This window comes from Pecten maximus, chromosome 6, assembly GCF_902652985.1.
Source record: "Pecten maximus chromosome 6, xPecMax1.1, whole genome shotgun sequence".
Classification (NCBI taxonomy): Eukaryota; Metazoa; Mollusca; class Bivalvia; order Pectinida; family Pectinidae; genus Pecten; species Pecten maximus.
This window is the reverse complement of record NC_047020.1, coordinates 24527990-24539807: the sequence shown is the minus strand read 5'-3', so window position 1 is coordinate 24539807 and position 11818 is coordinate 24527990. Positions and strand designations below refer to the sequence as shown.

At 32.6% G+C, this 11818-nt stretch overlaps 1 protein-coding gene across 2 annotated transcripts; it reads left to right on the top strand.

Moving 5' to 3' along the window:
• The first annotated feature begins 1478 nt into the window (after positions 1-1478).
• Positions 1479-10643, top strand: LOC117329322 (ubiquitin-conjugating enzyme E2-17 kDa). Of its 2 annotated transcripts, none has more exons than XM_033887226.1 (5): positions 1479-1657; positions 1815-1895; positions 3957-4072; positions 5446-5534; positions 6326-10643. In XM_033887226.1, exons 1-5 carry the CDS (start codon positions 1614-1616, stop codon positions 6485-6487), a joined length of 492 nt encoding a protein of 163 aa, XP_033743117.1. In that variant the 5' UTR covers positions 1479-1613; the 3' UTR covers positions 6488-10643. The 2 variants fall into 2 exon arrangements, with proteins under 2 accessions (XP_033743117.1, XP_033743119.1); XM_033887228.1 differs by having other exon boundaries at positions 1490-1657; positions 7594-10643.
• Positions 10644-11818: the final 1175 nt, after the last annotated feature.

Here is an 11818-nt window from a genome sequence, read left to right as displayed (position 1 = left end):
ACCTGAAAAATTACAAACAAACCCAAAGCAACACGAATCAAATTCGAAAAAAACGAAAAAGACAACACATTCCATGCATGAAATTGGAGTGCAATTAAATATCATGTATCTGAGGATATATGTATATTTTATATACATTTTCATAATTAGTAACTACTGTTTATGTGCAAAAATAAAAAAAAATAAAAAAAGTTTATTAAAGGATTACATGTTGTGATGTCATCTCATCATATGATGTCATCTCATCATGATATGACGTCACTTCTATCCCGATGTTGATAAATATTCTTTTTTAGGTGTAATTACAAACAAATAGTATTACTTGGTGTCAAGTCAAAAATCATTGTCAAAATAGTAATAAAATTTCGTTACTGGGCATATTCAAACAGCCGATCACCAAAAAAAAGTCAGCTTCTACCAGATACTTGTATATATCGGTATATATATACGTCTCTGCTACTACTAATCCCGACCGTTTGTCATATAATCTCGGAATACAACAAAGATATATCATGCAGTCTATAATGCCACCTTATAACCCACGCCCCTACCAATCATATTCTCTCGGTATTTATGAATGCAAACAAAGAAAATTCACACTGCCAAGGATTTTCGAATTTCTGAAAAAAAGAAAAAAAATCAGAATAAATCTCCAACAAAACAAAAAGATACAATTGTTATCAATGTTCTACCACTAACCTGACGTAATATATATTTTTGTATAGTCGGCTAATTGTTTAAGCCTTGTCTGGCTTTTAAATCATGTACCACTTCTAAATAAAACTTACTTGTCAACGGCTTAAATGTCCTATAATTCCTAAGCTGCATGCTCGCGTGATGTCATATTTGAATTATGTTTTTATACTATACATTTTACCGATTTTTGTTGCATAATTAGTTCCCGTATGTTATAGTTCATTACTTCGGTTTTATACTTTTACTTGTCGTAATAATAGCTCTACTGAGCTAAAGTTTGCATGTTATACGACACTATAAATTAAGTTTCTTGAATGTTGATAATTAATTAACTAAAATATGTAGACATTGGATCGAAATTACCTCATGAAGCTTGAAGTTATTTTAAATAATGCATGGGTCTATAGACAATAACAACAGTATTTAAGTAATGTATATATATTTTTTTATGATTATCCCAAACCGTTGTAGACCAGAGACTTGTATATCGTGATATATACAAGTCTCTGTGTAGACTAATTAAGAAACACAATAGAAATACATGTATTTTATATCTACGTTTGTACCATATTCCCCCAAAAAAATCCAGCTTTCGAAATTTCTGGATCTATCTAGACCTATATATATATATGTGTAAAGTAAAGATGCGTCAGTTTTATTTATAGACAATGAAACTCCCACAATGAAGATTTTCTTTTGGTACATTTTTTCCATCATACATCATATACACTATATATAACGGGCCGATCTAGATGAGTTCCAAGAAGAAGGTATTCCGAACTGGGCACAAACCCGGATGTAAACGTCACAGATGGAGAGGTCATAGTCACATAATAAACACTCACCACTTTGTCGATGAAAAGTGCTTTTATTTAGAAGAAGCTGTGATTGTATTTTTTCTTATTTTTTAACCAAAAATGTCAACACCAGCAAGGAGACGCCTTATGCGGGATTTCAAAAGGTAAGGGTGTATAATTCGTTGCGTTTCAGGTTTTTAGTCGAGCAGATTCACATCCAAAATGGCTACTTCGGTAAATATTTTGATATTGCTGAAATGTGACACGCATTATTATCTACGTTATATCGTTTTATAATGTACTTCTCCTTTGATTTTATAGATTACAAGAAGATCCACCTGCTGGCGTAAGTGGTGCACCGACAGATAATAATATTATGCTATGGAATGCTGTTATATTTGGGTAAGTTCGGGTTCTTTGGACAAGCTGTTGGATCGTACCAATTCATTGTTTGATTTGGCATGTGTTCAATACTGTTATAGCTTAGGAAAAGTTTATAATTACTGATACTATTTACATAATAGTTCTGAAAAAAACATCATCAGTTGCTGAATGTTGAAATATCCCCCCCCCCCCCCCCCCCAAATAAATATCCATCACCTTAAAATTGATCTGTCGAAAAATGGAATCTTCATAACGATTTCGGTTTTAACAATAACAATAACACATTATTTCTTAGAACTAATTAGCTAGAAACTGATAATGAAAAAGCTAAAATAAAACCGTAATTAACTTATTATTAAGAAAAGAAAGAAATTTAATGTAGCTACTGAAAATTTCACACAAATTCGAGAAAAGAAAATATTGAATGTGATATTTTATAATAGAATTGTAAGGCAAAAAGTTTGGAACATTTAACTTTGCTGGTCCCAAGAAAAATGGTAATAGTATCACCACCGAAGGCAGTGCCTGATAAGAGACTTTGCGCCAGCAAATTAGCCAAAATCTAAATTATAGCTTGTAGAGACTTTGTAAGGTGACGTTTGAAATCTACATGACAAATTTTGGTTAAAAACAATGTTTTAACATAAGTTTTTAATTATGAAATCCAGTATCTACCGTGAAAGTCACTGACTGTTCATATACCATGAATTTTGCTTCTGTTGACAAGTGAGCACATTAACTTCCTCACAACACCTGTGCACTTCACATTTGATGATTCAACTGTTCCTTATGAATATTTTAACGAATGTAGAAATGTTTGTAAACAAATCAATGTGCTTGCCGTATCAATGCATACATGTCTTTGAAGCTGAAGGATCTCTTTCGTAATTTTGTGCTAAAAAATGAGACTGATTGAGTGGGTATATATAATTGAAATCAATATTGGATTCGAAAGAAAAGTATTTGTAATTTTTGCCAAGAAGGACTAGTACTTTACGACTCGGAAGAGACATTTCCTAATAACGAGATTCCTATATCTGGCATTAATGTTCAAACAAAAATTCTCCTAAAAACCAAGGCCAACAATTTTACCTGACATTTCTAGACTGAATGACAGTTTAGACAATTTTCAAAGTTAAAGGTAGTTTTATTTTTTGCTTTAAAAATACAATATTTATGGGGGCTCTGCCCCCACACCCCTGTGGCTAAAACATGAATGAACAAAGCGGAAACAAAATGGTGGCATGTATGATGTAAAGGCTCTCATAGCAACCGACCCCAGGTCAACTGGCATGCATAGTAACTACTAATCTCGTGAACTTCTGGAAACTGGCAAAGTTTTATACTACTCAAAAGTGTACTTGGTAGATTATATTAAGAAAGGGCTTACGTAGTACTGGGGGGAAAAACTATCAGGATAGGGGCAGCATGGTTAAGGTGTCCTGACACTTGATGACTATATATACTAGCCCTCCTCCTCTGGGTTGTGAGTTCTAAATGCATGTGGCCATGGGAAGTTGTGTGGTACTGATCATGACCGTAGGCCGATGGTTTTTCTTCAGGTACTCTTGCTTTAAATTTCCTCCAACTCAAAAACTTGGCACATCCTAAAATGACCTTTGCTGTAAATTTAGGACACTAAACAAAATAAACCAAACAAAACCAAAAGCTATTGGGAAAGCATTGCAATAGCAAAATTAGTATTGCGATCCCTGAACACAACACCAAAGACACTTTCACATAAAAACAAATGCTGATGATATTCATAATGAGATATTGCAATAGTTATATATTATCAACTAGAAAATATGCTATCGAAAACAAAACTATCACAATACATTGATAAGTCACCCTATATCCTTGCACCATTACAGGAGTGTGTTTCCACCACAGGGGTGTGGTTCATTTTAAACTGTCCATATGTATATATAGTTTACTCCATAAATGCAATATGATTACTAGCTGTACATAATATTGTAGATCCAGACTTTGATGTTATACAAATACCTGGAAGGAACATATGCATTCAAACAATGGAAATCATTTACTGTTTTATTAGAGTATTTTTTGTTATTTCAGGCCTCATGATACACCTTTTGAAGATGGAACATTTAAATTAACAGTAGAGTTCACGGAGGAATATCCCAATAAACCACCAACAGTTCGATTTGTATCAAAAATGTTTCATCCAAATGGTAAGTATATGATTTGTCTATATATTGATGATATGGAAACCAGATATTTCATCATAAACATGTACATTTCACAGTAATTGTACATGTGAATTGTATATTTTCCAAACATGTAATTGGAAGTGAGGCATTTTTTATCTTAAATAACGTCTGACAGCACATTCATGATTGTGTATACGTAGGTTAATGGGCCCCATTCCCAATTGAAATTATTTAATGTTTAAGCCAAATTCCCAAAATTTACAGTTTGCTATCTGTACATGTGTTGACTGTTCATCATTGGTCTTTGATGTACTAGTACAGTCAGTAATCTTTTGCCTGGTGTTCTCGGCACTTTGTTAAATTCAATTTGCAATGGATGATGAATTGTGTAATTTCAATTTGAAATGGATGATGAATTATGGGTAATTTCAATTTTAAATGAATGATGAAACGACACATTTATGCATTACTGAATGAAATGATTGTTACATGATGAATTGATGATAATGCTTTATGTTCATGATCTTATTCCTGCTAGCTTAAGCTTGTATATGTAGCTAGCTGGATTGATATTTATCTTTGATTTATAAGTTTAGTGTATATGTGCAGTGCGTGCCAAACTACGTGGGACCGACAGAGTTATCCAGTAAAACTGTCGTTGGTCTGATTCGGTTTAAATATTAGTATCGCCGGACTGAATGTCCAGTCCGGAATTGTTAAGGTCCGTTTATAAATTATAGTTTCTATCATAACTTCCAGGTAATGTTTCCGCCATTGAAATACGTTCCCGTTGCAGTGCCGGGCAAGGCTTTAAAATGTAAAAGTTCTGATGGTTCCAATTCATGCTCAAAACAACAGTATGAGGAAAAGCGGGGGTGAAAGTTTCTAGCTAAGTGGTGTGATGGGCACGAGAAATGGCTGTGGTTTGACGCTGCCGTGATGATGTGTGTCCTATGCATTGATCAGACTGCGTGTAATCCAATTCATAATCGCTTGAAAGGACAAAATATGTTCTTAACTGGGTGTACCAATTTGAAGATTTCGGCAATTCAGGACCATGAAAGTGCGAGGCACAAAAAAGCCCTGGAAATAAAGAATGCCAATCTCAATTTCTGTGTTCAGTTGTTTCCTATATTTAAAACTTGGAAATTTCATTGCATTGTTCATTGTTGAATATAACATTATTCAATTAAAACCTGATAGAAGTGAAAAAATTTTTCTAGATATTTTTTGGTCTGGTAAAATTTTGTCCGGTTTGGTAAACATTTCTATTTCACCAGACCGAAAGTCCTGTAAAAGATTTGAAAGTCTGGCATGCACTGTATGTGTACTGTAATTTTTGTTGGATTATTTTTTTTCCTTTATGAAAAGTTGATATCATAATCTTTTTTCAGTCTATGCAGATGGCAGTATATGTTTAGATATTCTACAAAATAGATGGAGTCCAACATATGATGCCTCTGCCATATTAACCTCAATACAGGTGAGTAAAATTCCTCTGGCAGTCATTTAAAACAGTTAAGTGTAGTTTTGTGATAGTTACTGTGATTTTCATAATGATATTAATATCAGATATCCTACATTTTGAACTTGTAATTATTGATAAAAGTGTACAGGGTCTTGAATCACATATCTTCAAAACAAAATAATATCAACTATATGGACCTTGACTTGAAATTGATGAAAATCATCCCTTTTTCAAGATTTTAAAAGCTTTGTGTCAATAGGCAGAATTACAATATAGTTCTGCAGTACTACATGTAGGTGTTTGCATATGACGATATATTGATTTTGAAGTACAAGAATGTAATAACAATTGTTCAGATGCACTGCCTATAATTTAATGGATACTTCTATTGTAAACTGAAAGAATAATATACTATTTAACCTAAAATTATTCATCACCAGTTAAAAAAAATTTGACAAATAAAACACATTTAGTACATTTATTAAAAAAATTCAATTATTTTACGAAATAATATGATATGCAAGCAGCTAACTCTAGCCTAGGAATATAATGAAAATGTTTTTTTTATGATTGACCATGGAAAATTGTTTAGGCTACTTTAAAGCCATTAGATCTCAGTTTGTTGTTCAATGTTTTGTTGTTGTTTCAAAGATCTCTTTACAATTTCAAAATACAAAGTTTTTAGAACAATTTTGCCTAAATGCATTAGATGACATGTTGCATCTGTAAAACAGCCTAAAATTTGAGAGTGTCTAAAGTCAGCACCCATTTCTATAACAATAACTGTAATTTCTTTTGCATTTTAGTCTTTACTACATGATCCAAATCCTAATAGCCCAGCAAACAATGAGGCTGCACAGTTGTATCGAGAAAATCGTCGGGAATATGAGAAAAAAGTTCAATCTATAGTTCAAGAAAGTTGGACATCCGATAGTGAAGATGAGGAGGAACCTGATAAGAAATCGTAGCATTTCATGAAAAAAATTAAACCAAAAACTTTATTTGTGCAACTTACAAGCATGTTCTCATTTCGAGAATCATCATGCCGATTTTGGAGGCCTTTTCCCCCCTCCGTTTTGAAGTTGAAAGTGGTTTTTGAGCAACTTTAACTGTTGGTTTGAAGAGAGGACAGTTATTGCCGACAGTAAAAAAAAATTCATTTCAATATGTGCACATGTTAATGTTTTTAAGGAAGGAATTAGCATGTCTTATAGGTTTAACAATATAACAAAATTGTTTTCTGGCACTGCATAAAATATATTGTTGAGGAGATCCTTCATATATCAATATTGCAGTAAACATAATACATTTAACATGAATATGTAGTTTTCTTTTTACGGTTATTTTATTTATTGTTTTATCTGCTTAATTTTTTCATTGTGTTGTTTTTGTGTTGTTTTTTCCATTTGTTTGAAAAATTAATCATTTATTAATCATGCAACATTATTACGTTTGTCGTGAGTTTGATGGAAGAATTTGCCATTCCGTGATGAATTTATGTATGAGACTTACATTAAAATCATGGAATTGCCAAAACAAAGAACCTGTGATAGCGATAATGCAGTGGTGCACACAATTCCATAAAATACAATTTTTGCAACTTTCTCTTAACCCTTTTCTTTAGTTGGAAAATAACATGTTCCCCAATTTTATAATTAAGTTTTGCAATCAACTATAAATGATATCAAAAACATTGGTATCCTTAAATATATATAGGGCCCAGCAATAAAACTTAATATTTTTTCTGGAGATAATTTGGCCGGAAATTGAAGTATCCATTATTGAAATAATGTGATTATGTGAATTTATTGTATACCAAATATAGTGAAATCTTTGATATATGTTTGTATTGCATGTGTTATATTATAGCAGTTAGTTGTTTAAAGGGAATATATATACCAGGATATGTTATAAGTTTTGTTCCTTCTCCTTACAAAGCACAGATAAAAAGTTGAAAACCTTTCAGACCAGTACAATATTAGACTTTGTTTATGTTGTCTTTAAATTTGGATCAGAGATGACATGGAAAATTTGATCAGAGGGGAAAAATTACCTCTATTTCTGTTCCTTTCAGTCTTTGTTAGATGAACCCAATCCTAACAGTCCTGCAAATAATGTCGCGGCACAACTCTATCGGGAAAACCGCCGTGAATATGAAAAGAGAGTTAAAGCGGTGGTCGAAGAAAGTTGGATTTATCTGGGGGATTAAACATCTTCATCATCATCATCATCACCTTTTCCATTGTTTTCATTACATTCAATTAACTTGTACTTTTTGCCATTTTGTAATGTACATGTTCTTGTCATTTCACATTATTTGGTGAAATGAATTGTTAAGACTTGTTCAAGTTTCAGGAAGCTTGAACTTTTTATAGCTAAAGGGTGGGTAATATTCTGTGGCAATTTCTTTACCATTTTGCATAAGATTAACTCAATAGCTTTGAAAATGGTAGAATATTACAAAAGTTCTTACATTTGAAAACGTTGCTTGATAAAAAGTGTGCTTTAATTGTGATTAATGTATGTATACACATGTATATTGTTATATTAAAGTTAAGGAGCAGTTTTGTTATAAAAGGTCTGGTTATGCCATCACCTGAGGTCAGGGTTGAAGAGAAAACAATAGTTAATGATGAAAGGGATGAAACACTCAATATTTAAACATAAAGAAAATGTGTATTTATGAGTGTTTAAGTTTATTTGACACACCTTGTGTACAAAAGGTAAAACAGATTTGTCGAAATCCTATATTTGCAGCTCGAATTTTAGGGCATTATCAAATCTGACAGATTGTTGTATTGATGAATTGCATGTACAATACATGTATTAACAATTACATAGCAAAACTTTTTAATTTAGCACAACCATATACCCTACTGCAATGGTTTCAGCAGGAGAATAGCTAAAATTATACATTAATTTTTCAATATGTACATTTACAGATTTCAGAAAACCTTAAAAAAATATTCGGTGTATTCAGTGTGCAACTCTTGATTTTTGTAGTAATTTCAGAAGTCAAATCACCATTTCTCAGAAATATGAGGGAAAACACATGTCAAATATACATGTCCTTCCAAACCCAAGAGTCAAATCTCATTTGGGGAAGTCAAAAATATACTCTCAAGGGTCTGCTTATGGATGTACTTTAGCTCATGGGTGACATTTTAAGATTTGTTATGTAATAGGTTGTCCAAGATCTGTTCTTTGTCATAACCTGTTTATTGACAATTGATATAAATACATAAGAAGATCATTGATATAAACACATTAGTTGCAATCTACAAGGTACTTTATATGAACTCCTATTTGTAAAATCATGATCATGATTGTCTCATGAATAATTTTCTTTAAGGTTTGGTTTTGATTTACAAGAAATGTATTTGTAAGAGAAAGTATAATTGGTTAGACTTCATAAATTCAAAAGTAATTTGTGAGAAAGTCTTGTTCCCAAGAGTGTCAAGCCATTTCCTGATTCATTATAAATTTGTAATCAAGCTGTAATTATTGGGAATATTTTCTCAGGAAAAGACAAAATGAACAAGTACCTCAGTATAGTGTTGTAATACAACTTACCGGTGTCTTGTAAACTGAATCTCGGTCCCAGGTGATGATGAAAGTATTGTAAGAGTCCAAGTATCTAGCACCGTTGGATGAAACTGTGGGTTTTCAGCAACATTGCAGATATCACAGAAGTTAAGAACATTGATGTATAGTATTTTCCTACATTTTTCGTTACAGAGAATTTATTAATTTTCAATGACTAGGAATCTTAAGTTCTAGCCATTATCATTATAGAAAAATATCTTGTCATTCACAGTGTGCTAGCTGCACCTTTACTGGGTTTCAGCATTGTTGGAATGTGAAAATACTATGTTTTTATTTTAATCTCTATATAATTATGTTAGATATGATGAAGATTCTTGATTTAGTAATTGGAATCAGATTGGGAAAGACAGATTGAGTCTTCAGTTTAGAGTGTTTTCATTATAACTGTACAACTTTTATATTCAATCCTTTTTGCATAGTGATATACTGATGTAGTTAAGCTGGAAGAATAGTAGCAAAACAATGTTACCAATTTGATAGCTATTTTTCAAAAACAAATTGATATACTTCTAAAGCACCTTAAAGATTCTGAAGTATTTTTCTGTTAGAAACATTTTTTCTTAAAACTTTTCTTCTTGATTTTTTTTTCATTACATTATCACTGCATGGATCTACCTGATATTATGTAAAATGTTTTTGAATTAGTTAAACAGTTTGTAGACCTCATTCACTATGTAAAATCTCCACATTTTACTTTTAGCGAATATGAAAATAAAATTGTAAAATATGATGATAGAAATTGGCGTCGTGAGAATTATTGACAGATTTTTTTATTAAGAAACTTGTTAATATTTTTATGCACTGAGACTCTCACTTTCTTAATATCTTCAATCTTTAACATTGTCATTGTTAATTAATCTGTTGACACTGTGAAATCAATATACCATACAACTATACATTTAGATATATCCCTCCTGACCGAACAGGTAATAGCCAGTGTGAGAGAATGTATTTGCCGACTCCTTAGACTTAACCAATATGTGGACTCATACAAATATCTGTCAACAGAAATATAGCTTTTGCTAATTATTCTTGTCATATAAACATTGTAAACAGTATGGCAAGTATACAATGTCATATTAACAACTGTAAATGAGTAAATGCCGACTAGTTCCAAGCCTGTTTAGTTTAACTCTGCCTCACAAGGCGATTTGTGAAATATTAGATATATCCTGTATATGGATCAGTATTGTGACTTAATGTATTCCTTATGATACTGATTAGAGTCTTGGTTCATCAGTACAGCAGAGTGTGTTAATTATCATGTATTCTGGTGATTGGTAGACTTCACATTGTTTTATAGGATGACCTTGTGACCTATGGGACATTAATTGGTCCAGAATGCGAGTGAACTGACTAGGCTTCCACTGTCTGGATATACGTATTTGTATAGAAGTAGCATGTATTATCAGCATGCTGTTGATAACAATCCACTCAAACTTATTATATTGTATCGACACATTGTCTAGTGTGATCATTGTCAAAGTGCAAGATGAAATAAATTTATTTAAATACTGATTTGGAGTGTTTCTTCTCTTTGAAATAAAATATATTATGGTGAAACGTTTATTTATTTTATATAATGGAGTTATATTCATCAATTACATCTTGCTCTTCGTTTTGAGTTGTGAACTATATATGTATATGTAGTACTGGCCGGATTCCCCATTTCCCGAAATTCCAAGATGGCCACCACATCAGCTTTTAGTATCCCCCGCTTTCACTGAAATGGGGGATACCAATTTGGGTTTGTCCTTCTGTCGCGCTTTGTTTCCATGCGATAACTGCAACAAATGTTTACAGATTTTCTTCAAACTTGGTAAGGTTAAATGCCTGAAGATTTCGGCTAAGTTCCTTTTTAGGTTACCTGAGATTTGCACAACTGACCTATTCTAATCGCCTTTTGTCCGTAAACAATTTACATTTTCGACTACTTCAAAACTGCTGAACCAAATTCAATGAAATTTGGCTGGAAGATTCTATAGCTAAAGGTCAATCAAAATTGTGAATGGGGTCAAATTGACTAAAACTTCAAAAATCTTCTTATATATGGTGGAATCAAACACTATTCATAGATGGAGGGGTCTGAAGGTGTTTTACCAAAATTGTGAATTTCATTGCCCCTGGGGAGGGGGTAAACTTTAGTGTAAGTTTATATATAGAAATCACATTTTTGATTATTATTTGTTGGATTTGTATTGGAATTATTAAGGACCGGTTAAACAGAAGCTACCGGTCAAAGTGACGATTTTGGCATGTTTGACCCAAAATATCTCATAAATACGAATTTCCACAGGGATACCAGATACATCCAGACCTAGATCGAGCCGAGTTTAACAATGGTTCAAAACCCTATCAAAATTGTATGTGTCATTTTTTCCACCCCCAAATCGCTACAATAGCCGGCAAAAATCGCGAATTAGCTCATACTATCATTACGTTCCGTAAGGAACGATAACGAGTTATCGTCCCTTACTACACTTCATTCTTTATTATTTGTTGGATTTGTATTGGAATTCATTCTAATTTGATTAACATTATGAGCATGGGATGACAGTTCGATGGTATGCACATGTTGACCCTGACTGACCCCAGGGGCTGATTGGCAGGGCTAAAAGGGGTCAAATTGGCTGAAATTTCAAAAATCTGTTTTCATGACCCTGGGGTCTCGCATTTGCCCCTAGGGAGGGGGT

What these genes read in the sequence shown, in the direction of transcription:
- LOC117329322 (XM_033887226.1), top strand. Translation starts at nt 1,614, where the DNA reads ATGTCAACACCAGCAAGGAGACGCCTTATGCGGGATTTCAAAAG. An exon ending in CTTATGCGGGATTTCAAAAG is followed by an intron (nt 1,658 to 1,814) that starts GTAAGGGTGTAT and finishes TTGATTTTATAG; the next exon opens with ATTACAAGAAGATCCACCTG. An exon ending in TGGAATGCTGTTATATTTGG is followed by an intron (nt 1,896 to 3,956) that starts GTAAGTTCGGGT and finishes TTGTTATTTCAG; the next exon opens with GCCTCATGATACACCTTTTG.